The sequence below is a fragment of the Dendrobates tinctorius genome, unplaced genomic scaffold (genome assembly GCF_039654945.1).
Source record: "Dendrobates tinctorius isolate UK_male_01 unplaced genomic scaffold, ASM3965494v1 ptg000035l, whole genome shotgun sequence".
NCBI classification, from domain to species: domain Eukaryota; kingdom Metazoa; phylum Chordata; class Amphibia; order Anura; family Dendrobatidae; genus Dendrobates; species Dendrobates tinctorius.
The window spans coordinates 70,899,709-70,926,935 of NW_027361703.1; the positions used below are offsets into that span (position 1 = coordinate 70,899,709).

Here is a 27,227-nt window from a genome sequence, read left to right on the forward strand (position 1 = left end):
CACCCCCTGATATGGTCTCGTTTCAGAAAAAGAAGTTATTCAGTGGCACACCTGTCGCTCATCCTGCTTTTATCTCTGACCCCTTATTACATCTTGTTTCATTGAAAGATGTGTAGTGGTGGTGAAAGAAGCTGTGAGACTCCTCTCTTTCTCAATCAAAGCGATTGATTTTGGATGTCATCATAGTGAAAGAAGTTGTGATATGTGACCGCAGCTTCACCCCCTGATGACGTCCTGTTTATACCACATGTCCCTTAGGGTCAAGAAAATGAGTGAGTGTTAAGTGACTGCTAATTGGCTGCAGGGCACACATGACATAACAACCTCACGTGAGCCCCAATGTCTTCATTGCTGGAACGGCACTTGCATCGGCGATGAGCATGGGATGTTGTTATTTTATAAGTGGAAATTTAGCAATGGAGTAAGGTTTTTCTGTCTGGAGAACAACCCCTTTAAATCTATTTTCTAGAGGGAAAGGATGGCACTTGTCATCATAGCAGGCTTAGGTGTAAAAGCTCACTAGAAAGATCTCTGTACTGTCCATTTGTTACCGCAGCCGGTCTGGTGAGGAAAATCTCCAGGAGTGGGCCCTCTGGATCGTGGCACCGAGGGGACCCCGGGTGAGCCGCCAGGTGGAGCCGACCCCTATACAGGGATCGTTAGGAGCAGGCCCAGGGGTTCGGGTACCACGATAGAGGGGCGGTTCAGAACAGACTGGAGTAAGACCACGGGACTGCAGAAGACAGGACCAGAGTAGGATTGTAGGACTGGAGCACAGATGGCAGGCCGGAGCAGGGACACCGGAGTAGGACTGCGGGAGTAGAGCACAGGCAGCAGGATGGAGCAGAAACACGGAAGGCAGGACTGCAGGAGACAAGCTTGTGTATGATGGAACAGGGGCCCAGTGTGCTAACAAACATGAAGATCAGGCACCTCCATCAAAGGAGGGCAGCCTGATATACCCCTGCCTGGTCTGCCATTGGTCCGGCGGTGCTTCTGGGTCAGGGCACCGCCGGAGCACAAGTGACAGGAGGGAGGCACGGCTGCGGGCTGCGGCCTACGGCGCATGTGCATTGCATGCAGAGATTTCATCGGCTGCGGACCTGTCAGAAGGGACCGCTGCGGCTGCCGAACGGTGGGGGGCTGCGGCACGGGAGCGGAGGCTGGGTGAGTATACAGCGGCAGCATGACACCATTCATATAGTGGTACATTGTAATATCCTTGGCCCTAAACCATCAGTTTTCCAAACTAAATAGCCCTAAATTTGATAACCTGTCTTGGTATTTCACTTCACCTATTCCTTTAACCCCTTTCCAATGTTGGGTGTAATAATACACACACGTCAGACTCCTCCTGTCACGACACAGCTGTCGGGTGACGCGGGACCAGGGGTTCCTTCCCTGTCCCTAACATTAGGATGCGCCCTAGCTAGCCTTACGCCCTGGGATACTTCTAAAGGTGATGATGCCGGGGCCTCCACCCTTGCCTTATTTCCTAAGCTAGCCCTCCATCAGTTCTCTTCTCCCACCCAGGGAAGAGAGGCGTTACTGTGCACCCATAATACGCCAACCCGACAAACAAGGCAACACAGCAAGGGTTAACAGAAAACTCCAGGCGTACAAAATATTCTCTCACATATAACAGAGGAATGCACTGGGGCATGGAGGTAGGGGAATAAACCAAAATAGAGAAGGATAAGGAATTACCACACATACAAACCAAACAACAGTCACAGATAACTCCTCCAACTCTCCTTCTCATATGAACTCTTCTCCCTCCCTTAGCTATGTAGCAAATGCTTGCTCTGACAAGGATTTGTAACAGAGACCAGGTTATAAAGGGGAAAGGAGTGACTATCTGAGCTCAGCTGTGAACACAGGGATTTCCAACATAATCCCTGTACTGCCAGAAGAAATAAATACATTTAAAATGAAGAAGTGCTTCTTCTCAGCACCAGAGTAGGAGTAATCAGACACTGTGGTCTTCTGGCTCCACACTGTTGCGGTAACTCCGTGACACCCCTGTTTGGTGTGAGCTCCGGCGCTGAGCCCGCTCCTTTCTGGGCACATGTCAGCTGATTTATACAGCTGACATGAGCCCGCAACAGCAGCGGGTGGAATCGAGATCCACCAGCGGCTGTTAACTAGTTAAATGCTATTATTTGCATCAGTTATAAAGATTTCTCACCTTACCATTACTGAGAAAATTCAAGTATATCAAAAGCAATTTTACCAATACCTCTATATAAGGGTAAATCAAACTGACACCTTAGGACCACATAGTAACACCACATAGGGACTCTTTGCCACCATACTCATCATTACCAAAAACCATTACAGCATGACTAATATCACCATCAACACTGCAATGTAAAAGACAAATAATACTGCCAGATAATGGTAGACCATGACTACATACAGCCTAACCAGCATACACCGTAGTTCCTGAATAATACCGCCATACTGAGAATCAACAAAAACCACTATATTAAGATTGATATTACTACCATACAATAAATGATATATAATGGTATATACTGGATCTACAATAGAAATCTACAGATCATATACAGTGGGGCAAAAAAGTATTTAGTCAGTCAGCAATAGTGCAAGTTCCACCACTTAAAAAGATGAGAGGCGTCTGTAATTTACATCATAGGTAGACCTCAACTATGGGAGACCAACTGAGAAAAAAAAATCCAGAAAATCACATTGTCTGTTTTTTTTTTCATTTTATTTGCATATTATGGTGGAAAATAACTATTTGGTCAGAAACAAAATTTCATCTCAATACTTTGTGATATATCCTTTGTTGGCAATGACAGAGGTCAAACGTTTTCTGTAAGTCTTCACAAGGTTGCCACACACTGTTGTTGGTATGTTGGCCCATTCCTCCATGCAGATCTCCTCTAGAGCAGTGATGGTTTTGGCTTTTCGCTTGGCAACACGGACTTTCAACTCACTCCAAAGGTTTTCTATAGGGTTGAGATCTGGAGACTAGCTAGGCCACTCCAGGACCTTGAAATGCTTCTTACGAAGCCACTCCTTCGTTGCCCTGGCGGTGTGCTTTGGATCATTGTCATGTTGAAAGACCCAGCCACGTTTCATCTTCAATGCCCTTGCTGATGGAAGGAGGTTTGCACTCAAAATCTCACGATACATGGCCCCATTCATTCTTTCATGTACCCGGATCAGTCGTCCTGGCCCCTTTGCAGAGAAACAGCCCCAAAGCATGATGTTTCCACCACCATGCTTTACAGTAGGTATGGTGTTTGATGGATGCAACTCAGTATTCTTTTTCCTCCAAACACGACAAGTTGTGTTTCTACCAAACAGTTCCAGTTTGGTTTCATCAGACCATAGGACATTCTCCCAAATCTCCTCTGGATCATCCAAATGCTCTCTAGCAAACTTCAGACGGGCCCGGACATGTACAGGCTTAAGCAGTGGGACACGTCTGGCACTGCAGGATCTGAGTCCATGGTGGCGTAGTGTGTTACTTATGGTAGGCCTTGTTACATTGGTCCCAGCTCTCTGCAGTTCATTCACTAGGTCCCCCCGCGTGGTTCTGGGATTTTTGCTCACCGTTCTTGTGATCATTCTGACCCCACGGGGTGGGATGTTGCGTGGAGCACCAGATCGAGGGAGATTATCAGTGGTCTTGTATGTCTTCCATTTTCTAATTATTGCTCCCACAGTTGATTTCTTCACTCCAAGCTGGTTGGCTATTGCAGATTCAGTCTTCCCAGCCTGGTGCAGGGCTACAATTTTGTTTCTGGTGTCCTTTGACAGCTCTTTGGTCTTCACCATAGTGGAGTTTGGAGTCAGACTGTTTGAGGGTGTGCACAGGTGTCTTTTTATACTGATAACAAGTTTAAACAGGTGCCATTACTACAGGTAATGAGTGGAGGAAAGAGGAGGCTCTTAAAGATGAAGTTACAGGTCTGTGAGAGCCAGAAATCTTGATTTCTTGTTTCTGACCAAATACTTATTTTCCACCATAATATGCAAATAAAATGAAAAAAAAACAGACAATGTGATTTTCTGGATTTTTTTTTCTCAGTTTGTCTCCCATAGTTGAGGTCTACCTATGATGTAAATTACAGACGCCTCTCATCTTTTTAAGTGGTGGAACTTGCACTATTGCTGACTGACTAAATACTTTTTTGCCCCACTGTATATAGACAGTACAGGTAATTCTAGAACAACTCACCGGTGATGTTCTTGTTGATCATTGTTGTTCTCTTTCCCTTTTTTTTCACCATAAACCACCATTACTACCTCATCAAGTTTGGAACTGTATTGTTGCGGCAGCGCAGGAAAAATCCACACACCTCTTATACATTCTATATGTGTGCTACGACATAGCAATAATGTAAATCCACTGTGCCTCTACTTGATATTGCATAAATCGCCCACTGTGCCTCTACTTGGTAGAAAAGCCCCTCTTTGTACCTCCTCATAGTAATGCGGACCTGCTGTGCCTCCCTATAACAATAACACCCCCTCTGTGCCTCCTCACACAAGTAATGCCTCTCTCCACGCCACCTCATAGTAAGAATGCCCCCCATACCTTGTCATAGCAATACTTAACCCCTGCACCTCCACATAGTAATAATACCTCCTCATAGTAATAATGCCTCCTCTGTGCCTCCACTTTGTAATAATGTCCTCCTTTGTGCCGCTACATTGTAATTAAGCTCCCAATGTGAGATTACCTATTAATTATGTACCTCTCACTGCCACCACATAGTAATAATACCCCCACTGTTCCTCCACACAGTAACACCCCACCTCCGCTTCCCATTTGAGTCGTCCTGTACCTGGCAATAAGCTAAATCTTACCTCAACCTGATCCCATGATAATTGGTGAAGGGCTACATTTCCTCCTTACTGCAGTTTCCGGCTTGCCATAGGCATCTCCCCAGCCTTCAGCAGGCCAAAGGCCAGTAGCAGCTTGCATCCTGCCAGCATGAGAGATGAAGAAGGGAAGTCAATGGCTCTGCCACACTGCTGTAGACATGGATGCCATTAAGTGTTGCAGGTCAATGTGTCACTCTGCAGGGCTACTCCATCTGGTATTTTTCAGTATTACCAGGTGGGCAGTCCAGCTCTACACCTAGCTTCAATCTATACATCATATTCCTGGTTTTGAAGTCACCCCAAAGGCAGAGAAATGCCCACTGCAAATGTTCCTTGCTTGTCTGAAATATTTTTTTGTTTGTTTTGCTAAACAATACATTTATGTCTGTTATTTATATATTTGCCTCTTTTAACTTGTTTTTTTAATACCATACACAAATTCTAACATTTCCAGGTGCGACCGTGGCTTTGGAGGTCCATACTGTGTTCCACTTGTCCCTTTACCTTCAATTCTTAAAGATGACTTTAACAGGAATCTACACCCAGAACAATGGCCTGAAGTGTATGGTGCAGAAAGGGGAAATCTTAATGGAGAAACTATTAAATCAGGGACAGCATTTATCTTTAAGGGGGTTAGTACTTTTTATTGATTTTGTCCACATCAGTCATTGGATCTACTGTGTTCTCTTGATCTTAAAAGTTTATTTTTTCATTACCATGTGTAGTACAATTCCAATCAAAATTATTCAACCCCCATTGCAAATTAGGTTTATTAGCAATACCTACAAACTTTTTGCAGTTTGCAATGAACCATTTATTGAAGAACAATTTAAATAACTAAACACAACTAATATAACAAGTGGTTAATCCAAATTCAACACAAAATGCCACTCAATGAATACTTCAGTCTCAGCAATATTCAACCCGTTAATGATAGTATTTTAGTGGAGAACCGTTTGGCAGTTATGACCTGCTGCAAATGTGATGCATAGCAAAGCACCAGTTTCTGGCAGTGTTCCGGAATAAATCTAATTTACAATGTGGGTTGAATAATTCTGATTGCAACTGTATACATTACTATTATTCTTGTAAGGCCTCTTTGAGATGTTACTGATTTTTCCTGTACACAAAAAAAATATTTTCTTCAGCGTTTTGGATAATATTTTCATCTGGGTTTTGGATCTGAGTGCTGAGTGTCATCATTTGGGTGATTTGGGTGTCAGTTTTTACTTTCAGTTTTTTTCTAAAAAAAAAAAAAAAAAAAGAAAAACTGATGCAGGTTTCTCAAATTTCTCCTACCAAGCAATTGGTGAAGAACGGACTGCACATTGCTGGCACATGGATGACATATGAGTGCAGTCCGACTTTCTCATGACACATAAGCTTGCATTGGCGAGTTTTGATCTTTGACTTGGATAAAAAATAGGATATGTCTCTTTGTATTGATGCAGACCAGTTGGTCCCCAAAAATATAAGGACATGTTAACAACCCCATAGGCTATAATTGGTACAAGTTCTATCTGTAAAACTCATGCGTGAAAAACTGTTGTCTGAGCCCTAAATTACGGTACATCCATATTTCCAAATGTGAACATGTAGCCAAATATCGTATTTTTTGGATTATAAGACGCACTTTTATCCCCCCAAATTTTTAGGGAAAATGGGGGTGCATCTTATAGTTGGAATACAGTTACAAGTATTGTGGGGGCAGCAGGAGTCGGGCGATGCTACGGTGGTCCGACGCTGCAGGGCGATGATCACATTCCCTTCCCAGGCTGGTGCAGCAGTATTCGGCAGTGCACAGTGGTGTGGGGCTCCGCCAATATTTTTTCAAAGCCTGGAGCCCCCACACTTCCATTGCTGTAACGGGTGGCCTTCGAGAAAATATCTGCCAGAAGCGGCACATGCGCAGATTGAGATCTCGGCAAGGAGATCTCCCCCGAGATCTCATGAGACGAGATCTCTGGGACGAGATCTCAATCTGCACAAGTGCCAAACTGGTGGCCATTTTCCCGGAGGCCATTTTCCCGGAGGCCACTGTATTGCAGCAGTGGGGATGTGCGGGGCTCCGGGCTTTCACAAAATATCGGTGGAGCCCCCGCATGCTTGAGTACCGACGAACCTGCTGCACCAGCCTGTGATGGGATTTCCCAGAGGCCACCGCTTCACAACAATGGATGTGCAGGGGCTCCAGGCTTTCAGAAAATGTTGATGGAGCCCCCCCTGCATCACGAGCACCGCAGAACCTGCTGCACCAGTCTGGGATGGAGTCATATCATCGCCGGACCACCAAACACCCCCTGTGACAACTATCCACCCGCGCTACTGATTTCCCCCGGTAAGCTGAATTTGGACTGAAAGATGGAATCCCATTTGATGCATTAATTTGTTTCCCTATTTTCCTTCTGAAAATTTAGCGTACGTCTTATGGTCCGGTGCGTCTTATAGTCCGAAAAATACGGTAATTATTTTGCCAATTGAGAACATGGCATCATGCAGGAATTACTAGCTTGGGCAATGTATGTCATGACGTTGGTCTTTTTACTGTAAGTACCCTAATACTGAGATATAAATTGTGAGCTTCCATTATAAGTTATAAGGTACAGTACACTAGTTTAGTATATTAATAAAAATACTGGTATTTGGTGCCAAGAAAAAGAATCATCAGAAAAAAGAAAAATATTCTTGTATTCTGGTCATGTTATTAGACTGCAACCTATAAATATTTTTTTTTATTTACAGGAAGGCTCCAGAATGCTTGTATCAAGAGATCTGGACTGTGCACATACTTTATACATTCAGTTTTCACTTAAATATATTACTAAAGGTAAGAATTAAAAATCTAAATGCCAAAACTTGGTAGCATTTTGTTACACGTTGCGAAAACAAGTGACTAGGAGACCACTAGTAAAACATCAGACAGATCATAGGCTGCTTATCAGAGCCTGTACAGTGCTAATGTATTAAAATTGGTGACATCCAGAGGCTGGCTAGCACGCAGCTCAGTCCCATGATTAATTCCTGTTCTTTATCTCTGTATCGACAGATGATGTTCATTTGTTTTATAGGTCGCTAAGGAAAGTATGGACCGGGTTAAGGAGATTCATAGCAGGCAGATGCCTTCTGTCCCTCCAAATATGTGTTTCAATAAATGCATACTTTATTGCACTTAACAACATCCGACTGGGCAGTTTTCCAATTTTGTGCTTTCAGCTTTTTAATTTTCAAAATTTTTAAGTCGATATAGCTGAATGAGACTTTTTTGTGGGGATGAGTTGTAGTTTTGAATGACACCATTCATTTTACCATTCAATACACTGGAAAATGAGAAAAAAATTCCAAGTGCTGTGAAATTGCGCAAGAAATACAATTTTGTTTCATATAAATTTTTTCAAACCTATAACATGAAAGTAAGGTTAATAATATAATTTTCTGTATAAAATATTCAGTTTCACCCAAATTAATTGATGCAGACATGAATACAACCCGCATATGACCTCCATGCAGGGCCGGCGTTAGGGGCAGGCAGCCCAGGCAGCTGCCTAGGGCCCCCACTCCCCCAGGGGCCCCCAGCTAGCGGCACATCACACAGCCGATATGGGGCCCGTGCCGGAAGCGCCGACTCCCCCCGCCGCCACATTGAACTATACTGGCGTTATAGACGCCGGTACAGTTCAAAGCAATGATAGAGGAGATAGCGTCAGCTGACGATCCCTCTCCCATCATTCCCCGCTCTGCTTCTGACACAGTGGGTGCGCGATGATGTCATCATGCACTCACTGTGTACCAGGCAGGCAGTGCAAGAGACAGGAGCTGGGAGAAGCGTGGGCACGAGGAGAAGGTGAGGAGTGTTTTTTTATTTTAATCAGTGTGCGTACTGGACTGTGGGGCCATTCTCGGGGGGCTGTATACCATGCTGGGCTGTATACCATGCTGAGTTGTATACCATGCTGGGCTTTATACCATGGTGGGCTGTATACCATGCTGAGTTGTATACCATGGTGGGCTGTATACCATGCTGAGCTGTATACTATGGTGGGCTGTATGCCATGGTGGGCTGTATGCCATGCTGGGCTGTATACCATGCTGGGCTGTATATCATGCTGGGCTATATACCATGGTGGCCTATATACCATACTAGCTGAAGAGCCCGGCGCTGCCTGGGCATAGTAACTAACTGTGGTTAGTTATAGCAAATTATAATTATCCTCCATCCCATAGTCCCGTGCCCATATACCCATCATATATATCCACGATCCCATAGGCCCGTGCCCATATACCCTTCATACATATCCTCCATCCCATAGTTAAGTGCCCATATACCCATCACACATCCTCCATCCCATAGTCCCATGCCCATATACCCATCACACATCCTCCATCCCATAGTCCCATGCCCATATACCCATCATACATATTCGCCATCCCATAGTCGAGTGCCCATATACCCATCACACATCCTTCATCTCATAGTCCCGTGCCCATATACCCGTCATACATATCCTCCATCCCATAGTCCAGTGCCCATATACCCATCACACATCCTCCATCCCATAGTCCCGTGCCCATATACCCATCATACATATCCTCCATCCCATAGTCCAGTGCCCATATACCCATCACACATCCTCCTTCCTATAGTCAACCATTATGACATCATAATGAGGGGTGGGGCTTGATACACACACACACTTTTTCCCCATTATCTAGATAGGGTCAAAATTGTTTCATGAATTGGAACGCGCAGGATTAAAATTTCACCTCACAACATAGCCTAGGACACTCTCGGGGTCCAGACGTGTGACTGTGCCAAATTTTGTGGCTGTGGCTGCGACGGTGCGGATGCCAATCCCAGACATACATACATGCACACATACATACATACATACACACACTTTGGCACAGTCACACGTCTGGACCCCGAGAGCGTCCTAGGCTATGTTGTGAGGCGAAATTTTAACCCCGCGCGTTCCAATTCACCAAACAATTTTGCCCCTATCTATATAATGGGGAAAAAGTGTGTGCGTATCAAGCCCCGCCCCTCATTATGATGTCATAATGGTTGCCATGGCGACGCTGATGTCATCATAGGTTGCAAGCCCTGCCGCTCATTATGATGTCATAATGGTTGACTATGGGATGGAGGATGTGTGATGGGTATATGGGCACTGGACTATGGGATGGAGGATATGTATGACGGGTATATGGGCACGGTACTATGGGATGGTGGATATGTATGATGGGTATATGGGCATGGGACTATGGGATGGAGGATATGTATGATGGGTATTTGGGCATGGGACTATGAGATGAAGGATGTGTGATGGGTATATGGGCACTCGACTATGGGATGGCGAATATGTATGATGGGTATACGGGCATGGGACTATGGGATGGAGGATGGGTATGTGGGCATGGGACTATGGGATGGAGGATGTGTGATGGGTATATGGGCACTCAACTATGGGATGGAGGATATGTATAATGGGTATATGGGCATGGGCCTATGGGATGGTGGATATGTATGATGGGTATATGGGCACGGGACTATGGGATGGAGGATATGTATGATGGGTATATGGGCATGGGACTATGAGATGAAGGATGTGTGATGGGTATATGGGCACTCGACTATGGGATGGCGAATATGTATGATGGGTATATGGGCGTGAGACTATGGGATGGAGAATATGTATGATGGGTATAAGGGCATGGGACTATGGGATGGAGGATATGTATGATGTGTATATGGGCACTCGACTATGGGATGGAGGGTATGTATGATGGGTATATGGGCACGGGACTATGGGATGGAGAATAATTATAATTTGCTATAACTATCCACAGTTACTATGCCCAGGCAGCGCCGGGCTCTTCAGCTAGTACTATATAAGGGGCTGCATTATACTGTATGAGGGGGTTGCCATATATTCTATGGAGGGGCTACATTATACTATATGAGGGGAGCTGCATTATATTCTATGGGGGGTTACATTATATTCTGTGGAGTGGCTGCATTATACTTTATGGGGTGGCTGCATAATACTATGTGTGGGCTGCATTATACTGAATCGAGGACTATGGGGAATACATTATATGAAGAACTATGGGGTGCATTATACTATGGAAATTGAATTGTACTACATGGATGACATGGATGACTATGGTGGTGCATTATACTATATGGAGTACTATGAGAAGTGTATTATACTATATGGAGGACTGAGAAGTGTATTTTAATATATGGATGATTATGAGGAGTGTATTATACTATATGCAGGGCTATGGGGAGTGTATTATACTATATGGAGGACTATGGGGCAGATTATATTATATGGAGGACTATGGGGTGTAAACTGTAGATGTGCTGCTTATAACATGATACTGTATGGTGATCTGTTAGTGATCCTTTAGTGATCGCTCAGTCCCCATCATTCTTTCTCAGCCGGTGGAAAGAGGCCGGGAATGACTTCAATATTGTCGATCACACTCATTTAGCTTCCTGAACTCTAAATGCTTCGGTGTGATGTGCAATGTGTTAGCATTTGGGGCCCCATTTTAAACTTTGCCTAGGGCCCCACTTTGCCTAAAACTGGCCTTGCCTCCATGATATTTAAGGACAGCACCAAAGTCTTCTAGGCATGGAATGAACAAATTGGTGACATATTACATCTTATCTTTTTCTATTCTTCAAGAACAACCTCTTCTAAATGCTGAATGGAGAATGATGCTCATCTTGTCTCTTCAAAATTCCCCATAAGTGTTCAATTAGGTTCAGATCAGGACACATACTTGGCCACTAATTCTCTTTCATCCTGTTCTTCTTCAGAATTGTTAACAGTGGCCTTAGATGTCTGTTGTGGATCGTTGTCACGTTGGATACATGCACATCGACTAAGGGCAAGGAGAGATAGTAGAATTTTCTTTTTTAATATAGAGCAGTGCATATGTAAATTCATAATGCCATCAATGAAATGCAGCAGTTCTCATGCTGCCCCATATATGGACACTGCCATCAAATTCACTATCGGCACAATGTGTTTTTCGTTGTACTCCTCACCTTTGCAACACCTTAAAGTTTTGAAGACATCAGTTCAAAAATATTTATCTTGGTCTCACCCTCCAGAGTATAGAATCCCAGTAGCCTTCATATTTTTCAGGATGGGTCGTGGCAATTTGTAGTCAGGCTTTTTGGGGCATGGGCTTTAGGAGAGGTATCTTTTTTCAACAGCATACATGCCTTTTGCTCCCCAACACATCAATTAAAATAAAGGTAATGGGGCCAACCCCATTAATTCATTCTTCAACCTGCAATAGACAGTGTAATTCAGAGGCTATAAAAGGAAAGTGGTGCAAAATTTCCAATGAAACCCAGTTGTAAAAAAATATTTTTAACCCCAATTGCATACATTTCAGTAAGACAAAAAAAATTGTCATCAAAGGTGGATAACCCCTTTCAGTTTGGTGATCAAGATGTTTACGAGATATGATAAAAAAAAACACTATTTATCAAGAATCCATCAGATAATATTTTTTTTAATTTAACATTAAAATATTTTTTTTTCTTCTTTTATATTATGGATATTACTGAAATATAAATAAGCTTCCTATTTTAAACATCCAAAGGAGCCACTTTTATGTGATGACATTTAGCCTGGAGTATGCCCTTAGATCTTCAAGTACCAGCAGTGTGATCCCCAAAGACCCGGATGTCAGTTTTGGTCACAGTCAGATTGTATGTGATAAGACTATTGCTGAAGACCAGTTTACAGTGAATGCCCTGACTATGAGTGAACTTGTCATCATGGTCTTTAGGGATCTCACTCCATATGTTGGCAGATCTGTCCACTGAAAATGGATTCTATCCCAAAACAATAAACATAATATATATATACAGTATATTCATATATGGTATATGTTTTTTGCACATTTTTCTAGTGCATTTTTAACCTATTTATTGCTATATGTATTTGAACTGCTACCTGATGAGATGATACTTTAGGTCTATCTCTATATTGTTACATGGAATATAATAAGACCTGTTTAAATGTATGTTTATGTTGTTTTAGGTGCACCAGAAAGATCCCACTCTATTCTTCTACAATTCTCTGTCACGGGGGGCATCACCTGGCACCTCATGGATGAATTTTACTTCACACAAACTACTGATATTCTGTTTGTCAATGTTGCTTTGCCACCTGCCGCACAAACTAATGCAACCAAATTTAGGCTATGGCAACCATACCACAATGGTATTATAACACCTGTATTTGTAATGTTATGTTATTCAGTAGATATGAAATGTACTATAAAAATAAAATAAGAGTACAAAAAAATCATCAGTATATTATTATTATTATTATTATTGTTGTTATTATTATTATTATGTCAGAATTTAATCCTTGGGTTAAAGATCTTTTTACACAACATATTTTAATACAAGCAATTTTTTAAATTAATTACAAATCGCTATGAACTTAAAGGGATCCTGCCAGGTCCCCATGCCATCCAACCCAGCAGCATTTAGCTGCAGTTGTGTTCAAAAGTTTACATCCCAAGGCAGAATTTTCGATTTCTTGGCCTTTTTTCAGAGAATATGAATGATAACACCAAAACTTTTCTCTACTCATGGTTAGTGGTTGGGTGAAACCATTTATTGGCAAACTACTGTGTTTTCTGTTTTAATTCATAATGACAACCCAAAGTACATCCAAATGACCCTGATCAAAAGTTTACATACCCTGGTGATTTTGGCCTGATAACATGCACAGAAGTTGACACAAATGGGTTTGAATGGCTACTAAAGATAACATCCTCACCTGTGACCTGTTTGCTTGTAATCAATGTGTGTGCATAAAAGCTGAGTGAGTTTCTGGGATCCAGACAGACTCTTGACTCTTTAATCCAGCCACTGACATTTCTGGATTGTGAGTCATGGGGAAAGCAAAAGAATTGTCAATGGATCTACGGAAAAAGGTAGTTAAACTGTATAAAACAGGAAAGGGATATAAAAAGATATCCAAGGAATTGATAATGCCAGTCAGCAGCGTTCAAATTGTGATTAACAAAATGAAAATCAGGGACTCTGTAAAAACAAAACTATGGTCAGGTAGACCAACAAAAATGTCCACAACTGCCAGGAAAATTGTCGGGATGCAAAGAAAAACCCACAAACAACAACAGCTGAAATTCTAGACTCTCTGAAAACTAGCGGTGTGGCTGTTTCAAGATGCCCAATAAGGGGGTACTTGAAGAAAAATGGGCTGCATGGTCGAGTCGCCAGAAGAAAGCCCTTACTGCGCAAATACCGCAAAGTATCTCACCTACAATACACAAAACAGCACAGAGACAAGCCTCAAAACTTCTGAAACAAGGTAATTTGGAGTGATGAGACCAAAATTGAACTTTTTGGCCACAACCATAAACATTACATTTGGAGAGAGGTCAACAAGGTCTATGATGAAAGGAACACCAATCCTACTGTAAAGCACGGAGGTGGATTTCTGATGTTTTGGGGATGTGTGAGCTACAAAGGCATAGGAAACTTGGTCAAATTTGAAGGAAAGATGAATGCAGAACGTTCAGCAAATACTGGAGGCAAATTTGCAATTATCAGCCCGGAAGCTGCGCATGGGGCATACTCCTGGAATAAAATTCAATGCTTTTATTAATAAACTTTAAAAAAAAAAAAATACATGGCTGCTGTGATCATATAATCGGTATATCCCTTAGACGGGATTACCGCATGGGCATAATTCAGAGGAGCTTTGTAAGCGTTTCGAGCATGAACTGCTCTTATACTCTGAGGAATTTTATTCCTGGAGCTGGAACTTTTTTCACTTGAAGTATTCAAAGACGTTTCAGGCAGAGACGTGTCCGTGCTCGGATGTATTGAAGTTCAGGATGAACCACGAGGGGTGAGCTGAATATTGATTCTTCTTTATACTTGGATGTTCAAACATGACAAGGATCCAAAACACAAGGCCAAGTCAACCTGTCACTGGCTACAGCAGAACAAAGTGAAGGTTCTGGAGTGGCCATCTCAGTCTCCTCACCGCAATATCATTGAGTCACTCTGGGGAGATCTCAAACATGCAATTCATGCTAGACAGCCAAGGAATTTACAGGAACTGGAGGATTTTTGCCAAGAAGAGTGAGCAGCTTTACCATCTGAAAAAATAAAGAACCTCATCCACAACTACCACAGAAGACTTCAAGCTGTCATTGATGTTAGAGGGGGCAGTAGAACTGGATAAGAAATGGGGTATGTAAACTTTTGATCAGGGTTATTTGGATGTTTTGGGTTGTCATTTTGATTTAAGAATAGAAAACACAGTAGTTTGCCAATAAATGGCTTCACCCAACCACTTACCATGAGTGGAAAAAAGTTTTGGTGTTACCATTCATATACTCTGAAAAAAGGTCAAGAAACCAAAAATTCTGCTGGGGTATGTAAACTTTTGAGCACTACTGTATGTATGATTAAACTCCCTACCTAAACAGCCCTGTATAATGTAACTCAGTTAAATAAATACTTTAAAAAAGCATTTATAAAGTCCCAGTTTCCTATGTTAGTGAGGACTTTGACTAGTCAATGGGACATTAGTTTCCGCAAACTAGTCCGCTCCCTTACCATGTTATCATGCCTGAATGGGCGTTATAATATAATTTGCATGAGTCGGCCTCATCGCCAGCTCAGGCAAATCTAGCGCATGCATGCCGCTCATTTCGGAGCACCGTGGATGACCGGAAGATCAGAAGATGGCTTCCGGTCATGTGCAGTTCGTCTCTGAAAGCATACGCCCAGCTTCAGAGATGCATTGACACTGCCGAAATGAGCGGCGTAATAACATGGAAAGAGGGCTGACTAGTCTGGGGCATCGAACGCACCATCGACTAGTCAAAGCCCACAATGGCATAGCAAACGGACATTATAAATGCTTTTTAAAAGAATTTGTTTAACTGAATTACGTTATACAGAGTTGGTTAGGCAGGGGGTTTAATCATACATAGCTTAATGCTGCTGGGTTGGAGGGCATGGGGGACCTGATGGGATCCCTTTAAGACAGATGCTCGTACTTTTGTAAAGCTACTCATTACTGAGCAAAATAATGCAAATAAATAAATAGCTAGGTAGAAGAAAAATGTTTCACTGCAATTCCACATCTCTACAACTTTGATTTTTAGGCTGGTCCCTTTCAAACAGTTGATTGTTGAAGGTGCAGAGAGTGCATTCAAGTGAATTAAATAATACCAAGCACGGATTGTACTAAATGAATGCCATTGAGCAAACAGTGTAAACAATTAACTTTTCTCACAAGAGTTTTGTGGTCCCTTTATATAGGTCAGAGGTCCCCAGACTTGACCCTCCATCAATTCAATGTTGATGGTTTAGCTTAGAGATGAGCTGTCAGTTTAAAGGGAATCTGTCAGCAGGTTTTTGCTAGTTCATCTGAGTGCAGCATGATGTAGAGAAAGAGACCCTGAGTCTAGCAATGAATCACTTATTTTACTGGGTCTGATATTCTGTTTGTGTATTTAAGAACTTACAGTACTCCACAGAAAGCTAACTCTACTATACTTTTTCACATCCCAGGAAAGAAGGATGAAATATGGATCATAGAAGACTTTGTAATTGATGGAAATAACATAAACAACCCTTCTATTCTCATGGATACATTTGATTTTGGCCCAAAAGAAGATAATTGGCTTTTTTACCCTGGTGGCAATATTGGTCTCTACTGTCCATACACTTCAAAGGGAGCACCGTAAGTCTGCATCATTTATTATCCCAACTTATGACTGCTACTTACAAATAATGGAAGTGAAAAAGTAAATGGTCAGACACACAACAATTCTCCTACAGCAGGGGTCAATTCACAGTTAATTTACAACGGTGAGAAGACATGTTCAGGTATGTTAACAACAGATAAAGCCCCCACGTACAATAGATAGCTGCTGGACAAACAATCGTTGAAATGACTATGTCTCCCAAGTCCCCCATACACAGGTATGCTCTGTTTAGTTGAGTGTTCTTGTTTTCTCTATGTGAGAGACAGACCCAGACTCCTCTGACACCAACTTGTATACAGGAGAACAAGAGGATGTTGGAAAGCTAATATGTCTCTCTCCCAACTTAATCTTCAGGAGAAAGTCGATGGCCCCGTACATATGAGACTGTTAGCGGATCCCACCGATATTGATGGATTTGGCCGAGATTAGTCTAATGTGTATGTGGGCCTTAAGGCTGGTGATATTGAGATATTAAAGGGATCATCTCACAAACAAATTACATTTTAACTAATAGATCTTGCAATAATAATAAGTTTCACAATTGGATGTGCTAACAAAAATGTTCCTGTGCTGAGATAATCTTATAAATATGCACCTTCTATGTACTGTCTTATTTGCTGTGTCCAACCATGCAGAAATGCTCCACCTCATGGTCGGCATATACCACAGCTATTAGCTAAAGAAGTAAAAAAAATCACTTATGTTAATTGAATATACTTAAACGGCACTGCAGGAGCTCAGAGATGTTTCTGAGAAAACACATTTCCCTGCCTGTCTTATCACAGGAGCAAGTGATTCTGTTGCTTCACCAGTCCTGTGAGCTCATCATTAATCAAGTCAGTGACATATGAGCTCAGTGGCTGCTGGTTTGTCTATCACACTGATTTGATTTATGATGAGATCAGATTGAGAAATGACAGAAATGTTCACTCCTGTGATAAAACTGGCAGGTAATTGTGTTACCTCAGAAAGTAGCAGCTGCAAGCCCCTGCAGTGTCATGTGTGTACTTTTGCATCCTCCCTTGGCCAGGAGCTGTTTTATGTGCCAACCATGAACAGGAACAGCTTTGCATAGTCGGACACATAAAATAAGACAGTACATAGCAGATTTTTTTGCTGCATTTATTGCTAAATAACAGCTCTGCCATTGGGAGTATTTGGCACATTTTAAATGTGTTCTTAATTTTCAAGATTGCTTAATTGCAAAGTAATAAAAGTAATAAAAAAGAAGAAGCGGGCGGCACCGCTGTTACCGTGCTAGGATCCGTGGCTTGCAGCAGGCGGTGAGCTCACATGGAGGATTCCCGGGTGCTTGACCTCATAACAAATCACTTGTGGTTTCCAAAGTAAAAAGGTCGCACTCTGCGAGATAATAGTGAAGATTTATTGACACATAATTACATGTCACGTTGGGGATGTGATAACAAGAGTGTCAAATGGCTGACATTTGACACTCTTGTTATCACATCCCCGACGTGACATGTAATTATGTGTCAATAAATCTTCACTATTATCTCGCAGAGTGCGACCTTTTTACTTTGGAAACCAAAAGTAATAAAAGTTATTGTTTAGTTTTAACCCGTAGTGAGAAAAAGCAATGACCCTTAGTGAGCTTAGTGAGAAGAAGCAATGTTGCTCTATATAGTTTTTATTGTTTTCGCACAGGGAGGAAGATTCAGCCATGGTATTTGTCTCAAATGAGGTAGGAGAGCATTCCATCACTACAAGAGATTTGGATGTCGATGAGAATACCATTATTCAGTTTGAGGTAAGACTATAAAGCCTGATATTTATAAAAATAAATGTAAAATTAATTTCAATAATTATTAACTCCTTCCCGTCATATACGTACAATTATATCATATGTCGGGCCCCTGACCTGACTGGACAGTTTTATCATATAGTGAATATGGTAGATTAAAAAAAAAAACAATTGTGGAAAGACGCAATTTTTGCAATTTCAATGCACTTGTACTTTTTTTCCTGCTGTCCAGTGCATTACAATCTAAAATAAATAGTGTCATTAAAAAGTATAACTTGTCTCGCAAAAAAACAAGCCGTCATACTTTTATGTGGACTGAAAAATATAAATGTTATGGCTGTTGAAAGAAGAGAGGATAAAACAAAAATGAACAACAAAAAAAAACGGAAAATAGCCTGGTCATGAAGGGGTTAAAATTCCCAAATGATCAGCACTCCATTCTAGTGGTGGTGCATGAGGAGAGTGAATGTACAAAATCAGATAAGTCCTGGCACTCACGGAAATGGTAACCATATATCTTTATTACATCACACTGATCCAATGGGGGGGTATGAGCAATGTGTGTTTTTTAAATGTTTCTAAATTTTGGTGTTTTTTTGAACTCTAATAAAATTTGTATATTTTTGTATGGTTTCTTGGTGGCCCCTGGCATAATGTATGTCTCTTTTTTCTCTTGGTTACTGACTGATCCAACGGGCAGTATGTATTAGCTGTCAGGTTATCTTTAATAAATAATCACATCTAATACCCTGTTTATTATTATTTATTATGTGGTAATACTTAATTTACTTAATAAATTAAAGGAGTTACAGTAAAACTATTTTTTTTATTAATGCAGATTAATGTAGGCTGCACAACGGACAGTAATTCTGATGATCCTGTGAAACTGGAATTTTCACGAGATTTTGGTGCCACCTGGCACTTACTTTTACCTCTGTGCTACAGCAGTACCAGCCACGTGAGTTCTTTATGCAGCACTGAGCACCACCCAAGTAGTATTTACTATGCTGGAACAATGCAGGGCTGGAGAAGGGAAGTCATCAATTTTGGAAAACTACATCTTTGTGGGTAGGTATTAAAAACCTTGCAATTTTTTTAACATATAGATATTTATGTCATCATCCATAAAATACAAAAAAGGTATTTCAAACCTTAAAAGGAACCTGTCATGTGAAAAATTCTATTAACCTGCAGATATGGTGTTAAACTGCAGGTTAATTGCTTTCTGAACCTGCTTGGCGCCGACACTTAGACTTCCGCTGCTGGGAGGAAGTTAACTTTTTTCCTCCCTATAGCATTCGGCATTCAGCCACCAGGGCAGCACCTGCGCGGGTTCAGTCAGTGTATAGTGCTTTCACTGGGCAGGTTCATATCATTATTAACCTGCACATAAACCCCATATCTGCAGGTTAAGGCTGTGTGCCCACGTAGCGATTTTTAAGCGTTTTTGCCGCGATTTTCGGCGCGAAAACGCTGCGAAAATGTTTAAAAATCGTGTACAGAACGCCCCCCATGCATTCCTATTGCATTCCGCACATGCTGTGCTAATGCTGCACTTTTTTCCGTGGCGGAATCGCATCGCAGAAAAAATCGCAGCATGCTCATTCTTTTGTGCGGTATCGCAAAGAATTGCCGCGATTCCGCACCCATAGGAATGCATGAGAATCGCTTACTTCCCGTATGTGGCTATGCCCACCATGCGGGAAGTTAAGCGTCTCATGTGCGGTTGGTACCCACGATGTGGAGGAGAGGAGACTGTCCTCCAGGCCCTGGGTACCATACCCCTGTAAAAAAAAGAATAAAAAATAAAAATTGCGGTATATTTACCTTCCGGCGTCACGCGCTGCATTCCCGGCCTAAGTGTTCCCAGTAATGCCTTGCGGCAAGGCCCTGTGATGACGTAGTCTCGCGAGATCGCTATAGCAACGCGAGACTACGTCATCACAGGTCTCGCAAGGCATTACTGGGAACGCTGAGGCCCGGGATGGCAGCGTGGGACGCCAGAAGGTAAATATACCACGATTTTTTTTAGCATTTTAACATTCTATCTTTTACTATTGATGCCGCATAGGCAGCCTCAATAGTAAAAACCTGGTCACACTCGTCAAACACTATGTTTGACGAGTGTGACCAACCTGTCAATCACTTTCCAAGCGATGTTTCAAATCGCTTGGAAAGTGCTTGAATATCGCACGCGAAAATCGCGAACATAATCGCGATCATAATCGCGGTGAAATCGCGCGGAAAAAACTGCGCGATTTCTGGGAAGGAGTCCGGTTTTTAGTGTCCAGAATAAAACGCTACGTGGGCACATAGCCTAATAGTGTTTTTTTCATGTGACAAATTCCCTTTAACTTAGTGACAACTCACTTCAAATTTTTTGTGATAATTTTTGTGTTGATTTTTTTATTCCACTGATTCACAACCAATGATCATAATGTATGTTGCACCTGGGTAGACATATGGCACCCATGAGATCAGCCTCCGAAAATGTAAGTGCACCTGCAATATCAGTGTCAGAAGCGGGGATGAATTACTTTGCCTTGCTCCTGCCTCAACTCTCAACTCTTTTGATTGGTGCTAGTGTCAGTGTTGGCAGTTTAAACCCCTCTACTTGCCGCAGCCAATAGTGACTGCAATATCTAGATGATTAGACAAAGAGAAGGGGTTTCATTTGTCACTCTTTAGCCAACCACAATGCAATACGATAGGATGCTAAAGTAGATGGACCTAACAATAGACTACAAGACTGCCATCTTACTACTTCTATTAGATCCTAAAAAACAAATCTGAACTGAGAAAAGTAAGTTAATGTGTATGCACAATGTAAGTGCATATTAACACATGACCATTAACCAGAGAAAACAAAAAACACAAATATCCTGAACTAAAAAGTAAAAAATATACTGCAAATAATGCATAAAGGTAATAATAATAAGGGTATTTAGTAAACATAATTTTGATCAAAATAATGTACAAGCCATCCCGCCACGTCACGGCAACCCTTGTGGGACAGTCCCTACTCTAGTATTTAAAACCTTTTCACTTGCCAAGTGGCGTGAATGTGAATAAGGGTCGAGCGGCTGAACCACTAGTAACAGCTTAGGCCAGACTGGATGGCTTTCCCAGCTCAGAAAGAGGGCGGTCACACCCCTATATGCACTGAATGCACAATGAAATGAATAAAAAACAAATCTGAACTGAGAAAAGTAAGTTAATGTGTATGCACAATGTAAGTGCATATTAACACATGACCATTAGCCAGAGAAAACAAAAAATACAAATATCCTGAACTAAAAAGTAAAAAATATACTGCAAATAATGCATAAAGGTAATAAAAATAATGTACAAGCCATCCCGCCACGTCACGGCAACCCTTCTGGGACAGTCCCTACTCTAGTATTCACATTCACGCCGCTTGGCAAGTGAAAAGGTTTTAAATACTAGAGTAGGGACTGTCCCACAAGGGTTGCCGTGACGTGGCGGGATGGCTTGTACATTATTTTTATTACCTTTATGCATTATTTGCAGTATATTTTTTACTTTTTAGTTCAGGATATTTGTGTTTTTTGTTTTCTCTGGTTAATGGTCATGTGTTAATATGCACTTACATTGTGCATACACATTATCTTACTTTTCTCAGTTCAGATTTGTTTTTTATTCATTTCATTGTGCATTCAGTGCATATAGGGGTGTGACCGCCCTCTTTCTGAGCTGGGAAAGCCATCCAGTCTGGCCTAAGCTGTTGCTAGTGGTTCAGCCGCTCGACCCTTATTCACATTCACGCCACTTGGCAAGTGAAAAGGTTTTAAATACTAGAGTAGGTACTGTCCCACAAGGGTTGCCGTGACGTGGCGGGATGGCTTGTACATTATTTTGATCAAAATTATGTTTACTAAATACCCTTATTATTATTACCTTTATGCATTATTTGCAGTATATTTTTTACTTTTTAGTTCAGGATATTTGTGATTTTTGTTTTCTATTAGATCCTGCCTAAGGGTTTTGCTGAAGGGCATTATATACACTGCAATACAGCAGTCTTGCAGTTTATTATATGAACAATTGAGATCACTGAAGTTCAAATCACCTAGTGGGACTAAACTGAAAAGTCCACAAAAATAAAATGTTTAAAAATATACAACAAACAATATAGTAAAAACAAAAACCCAGAAAAAAAAAACAATTTTTCTGTTAAAAAATGCTTTATAATGAAAAATATAAAAAGCATCATTGGTACTGCTGCCTCTGTAATTACTCAAACTATTTAAGTAACAATATTTAAACCACATTGAAAACGCTGGAAAAAAAAGAAAAGAAAAAAAGAATGCCAAAATTGGTGGTTTTGCTTGTCCCATATATCAAAAAATTCAAATAAAAAGAGGTAGAAAATCCTATGCACCGCAAAATGGCACACAAAAATTACAGCTTGTTCCACAAAATAAAAATACTTCACACAGCTCTGTCAATGAAAAGATAAAAATGTTAGCGGTCCTTGAGTGTAGCAGTATAAATATATACTATATATACTGTGTATATTTTTTAAAGTGTTTCATTGTGCACAAATAGTAAAACATAAAGAAAAATAAATTTTGTATTCCTGTAATCGTACTGACCCACACCAAAAAGAGAGAAAAAATAAAATACAGTGGCACAATTGCAGTTTTTTGTTCTTTTCCATGTCAAAAAAAGGAATAAAAACAGATCGAAAAGTCAAATGTACCCTATAATGTACCAATGAAAACTTCAACTCACCTCCCAAAAAATAAGCCCTCACACAGCTTGGTTGATGGAAAAAAAATGATAGCCGTCAGAAAATAATGAAATAAAATTAAAAGAGTTATTTTACTAAAACTGTTAAAATCATTAAAATATTGGAAAAATGTTTTTCTTGTGCAAGAATATGATAAATATAGCATGTTATATGTACCACGTGGTAAACGCTGCAAATTTTACAATTCAACATACAGTGCTGGAAATGCTATTTTTTTTACCCATACCCCCAAAAAGAATTAATAAGTTAGTGTATTAGTGTATAAGTTTTATATGCCCTGAAATGGTGTCATTGTAAAATACAACTTATCCTGAGAAAACAAACTCCCACTTGGCTATGTTGATGGAAACATGAATAAATTATGATTCTTGGAAAGGGACAACAGAATAGAAAACAATAAAGTTTGGTCTTTAAGGCCCAAATAGGATAGCACCCTGTTCATGTATCACATTTTGTGTTTATCATGCATGGCAGAAAAGCTCCCATAAGATACCTGAAGAGTGTCCATATAGTTCTACCAATAAGATAAAAGATAAAAGAGAGTACCCCTGGCCTATGTCTAGGTGATATATCAGTATTCTATAGCAAGAGCAATAAAATGGAATACCTTATTAGACCACACTATTCCATCCTTTCTTTTTTAACATGAAAGCTTGTGAATAGAGATGAGCGACTTGGGTCAGATCAGGTTTCATGAAACAAAATTTGTTTCAGATGAAACGGGTCCGACAAATGTCATCCGCTCAATGCCGACTTTTATTCCCCATTGACTTGCATTGGGGTCGGGTTTTGGACGAAACTCCAACTTTTTTTGCCCTAGTCGGACCCGTTTCATCTAAAACAAATTTTGTTTCATGAAACCCGATCCGACCAAAGTCGCTCAACTCTACTTGTGAATGATGAGTGCTAATATATGTAATCAATCACAGGCATCCATTAACTCTTTTGAGACTGCATGGCGTAACATTACAACATATGTTGAAAGTGGGTGTATGGAGCATGCTCAGAACCTAAGCCCGCACAATAACTAGAAGATGCCAGCTGTGATACACAGCCAGTAGCTGCCTGCAAGAGCAGCTGGAGCCTGCTCCAATCACTGATGTTTAATTATTTAAATGCCTCTGAAGATCTCTGACATCAACATTTAAATTATATCATTGTCTCTGTGTTAGGCTACCTGTCAATCAAATACTTACAAGCTTGGTAATTCATCACACTACACAAGTAGTGTAATGTGTTTTCGATAGGATCATAAATTCATGTGTCCTCTTAGGGGACTAATAAATATTGTAAAAAAAATGTTTTGAAGTGTTTAACCCCTTAACCCCCAAGGGTGGTTTGCACGTTCATGACCGGGCCAATTTTTACAATTCTAACCACTGTCTGTTTATGAGGTAATAACTCTGAAACTCTTCCATGGATCCCGGTGATTCTGACATTGTTTTCTCGTGACATATTGTACTTCATGTTAGTGGTAAAATTTCATTCAAATAACTTGCGTTTATTTAAAAAAAAAAGGAAATTTGGCAAAAAATTTTAAAATTTAGCAATTTTCCAACTTTGAATTTTTATGCCCTTAAATTACAGAGATACGGCACACAAAAAACTTAATAAGTAACATTTACCACATGTGTACTTTACATCAACACAATTTTGGAACCAAAATTTTTTTTGTTAGGAAGTTATAAGGGTTAAAATTTGACCAGTGATTTCTCATTTTTGCAACACCATTTTATTTTTATGGACCACATCACATCTGAAGCCACTTTGAGGCGTCTATATGATAGAAAATACCCATAGACATCATTCTAAAAACTGCACCCCTTAAGGTGCTCAAAACCACATTCAAGAAGTTTATTAACCATTCAGGTGCGTCACAGGAATTTTTTGAATATTTAAAAAAAATGAATATTTAACTTTTTTCACAAAAAAAATACTTCAGGTTCAATTTTTTTTATTTTACCAAGGGTAACAGGAGAAATTGGACTGCAAAAGTTATTGTGCAGTTTGTTCTGAGTACGCTGATACCTGATATGTGGGGGAACCACTGTTTTGGCGCATGGCAGAGCTCAGAAGGGAAGGAGCGCCATTTGACTTTTTCAATGCAAAATTGGCTGGAATTCAGATCGGACGCCATGTCACGTTTGGAGAGCCCCTGATGTACCTAAACAGTGGAAACCCCCCACAAGTGACCCTATTTTGCAAACTAGACCCCCCAAGGAACTTATCTAGATATGTGGTGAGAACTTTGAACCCACAAGGGCTTCACAGAAGTTTATAACGTACAGCGGTACAATTAAAAAATCATATTTTTTCCACAAAAATCATCTTTTCACCCCCAATTTTGATTTTTCCAAGGGTAACAGTACCCTAAAAGTTATTGTGCAATTTGTCCTGAGTACATGGATACCCCATATGTGGGTGTAAATGACTATTTGGGTGCATGGCAGAGCTCAGAAGGGAAGCAGCGCCATTTGACTTTTTTGGCTGGAATTGAGATCGGACACCATGTCGTGATTGGAAAACCCCTGATGTACCAAAACAGTGAAAACCCCCAACAAATGACACCATTTTGGAAACTAGACCCCCCAAGGAACTTATCTAGATGTGTGGTGAGCACTTTGAACCCCCAAGTGCTACACAGAAGTTTATAACGCCCGGGCGTGAAAATAAAAAAATCGTATTTTTTCCACAAACATGATCTTTTAGTCACCAATTTTTTTATTTTCCCAAGGGTACCAGGAGAAATTGGACCCCAAAAGTTGTTGTCCAATTTGTCCTGAGTACGCTGATACCCCATATGTGGGAGAAAACTACTGTATGGGCACACGTCAGGGCTCGGAAGGGAAGTAGTGACGTTTTGTAATGCAGACTTTGATGGAATGGTCTGCGGGCGTCATGTGCGTTTAGAGAGCCCCTGATGTACCTAAACTATTGAAACTCCCCACAAGTGACCCCATTTTGGAAACTAGACCCCCCAAGAAACTTATCTAGATGTGTGGTGAGCACTTTGAACCCCCAAGTGCTTCACAGAAGTTAATAACGCCCAGGCGTGAATATAAAAAAATCATTTTTTTCCACATAAATGATAATTTTTCCCCCAATTTTTTATTTTCCAAAGGGTAACAAGAGAAATTGGACCCCAAAAGTTGTTTTGTAATTTGTCCTGAGTAGGCTGATACCCTATATGTGGGGGTAAAACACTGTTTGGGCGCATGGAAGAGCTTGGAAGGGAAGGAGCACCATTTGACTTTTTCAATGCAGAATTGGCTGGAATTGAGATCAGACGCCATGTTGCATTTGGAGAGCACCTGATGTGCCCAAACAGTGGAAACCCCCCAATTATAACTCCAACCCTAACCCCAACACACCCCTAACCTTAATCTCAGCCCTAACCCTAGCCCTAACCCTAACGGGAAAATGGAAATAAATACATTTTTTTTAATTTTATTATTTTTCCCTAAGGGGGTGATAAAGGGGGGTTTGATTTACTATTTATGGCGGTTTTTATATTTGGCAGCTGTCGCACGCTAAAAGATGCTTTTTATTGTAAAAATAGTTTTTGCATCACCATATTTTGAGAGCTATAATTTTTCCATATTTTGACCCACTGAGTCATGTGAGGTCTTATTTTTTGCGGGACGAGTTGACGTTTTTATTGGTATCATTTTTGGGCACGTGACATCTTTTGATCGCTTTTTATTCCGATTTTTGGGATGCAGAATGAACAAAAACCAGCATTTCATGAATTTCTTTTGGGGGGTGCGCTTACACCGTTCCGCGAGCGGTAAAATTGATAAAGCCCTTTTATTCTTCGGGTCAGTACGGTTACAGCGATACCTCATTTAGGTTTTTTTTTATGTTTTGCCGCTTTTATGCAATGAAAACAATTTTATATAAAAAATAATTATTTTTGCATCGCTTCATTCTGCGAGCTATAACATTTTTATTTTTTTGCTGATGATGCTGTATTGTGGCTTGATTTTTGCGGGACAAGATGACATTTTCAGTGGTACCATGGATATTTATATGCGT

At 40.8% G+C, this 27,227-nt stretch overlaps 1 protein-coding gene across 3 annotated transcripts in view; it reads left to right on the top strand.

Annotated features, from left to right (window-relative positions):
* The window catches only part of RELN (reelin), a 1,162,997-nt gene that overhangs the window by 1,014,584 nt on the left and 121,186 nt on the right, over positions 1-27,227 (top strand). For all 3 annotated transcript variants that reach the window (XM_073573631.1, XM_073573629.1, XM_073573630.1), the window contains exons 36-41: positions 5,318-5,495; positions 7,606-7,690; positions 12,933-13,115; positions 16,460-16,631; positions 18,322-18,424; positions 19,257-19,486. In XM_073573631.1, coding sequence (XP_073429732.1) covers positions 5,318-5,495; positions 7,606-7,690; positions 12,933-13,115; positions 16,460-16,631; positions 18,322-18,424; positions 19,257-19,486 — 951 coding nt within the window. The remainder of the gene's footprint in view (positions 1-5,317; positions 5,496-7,605; positions 7,691-12,932; positions 13,116-16,459; positions 16,632-18,321; positions 18,425-19,256; positions 19,487-27,227) is intronic.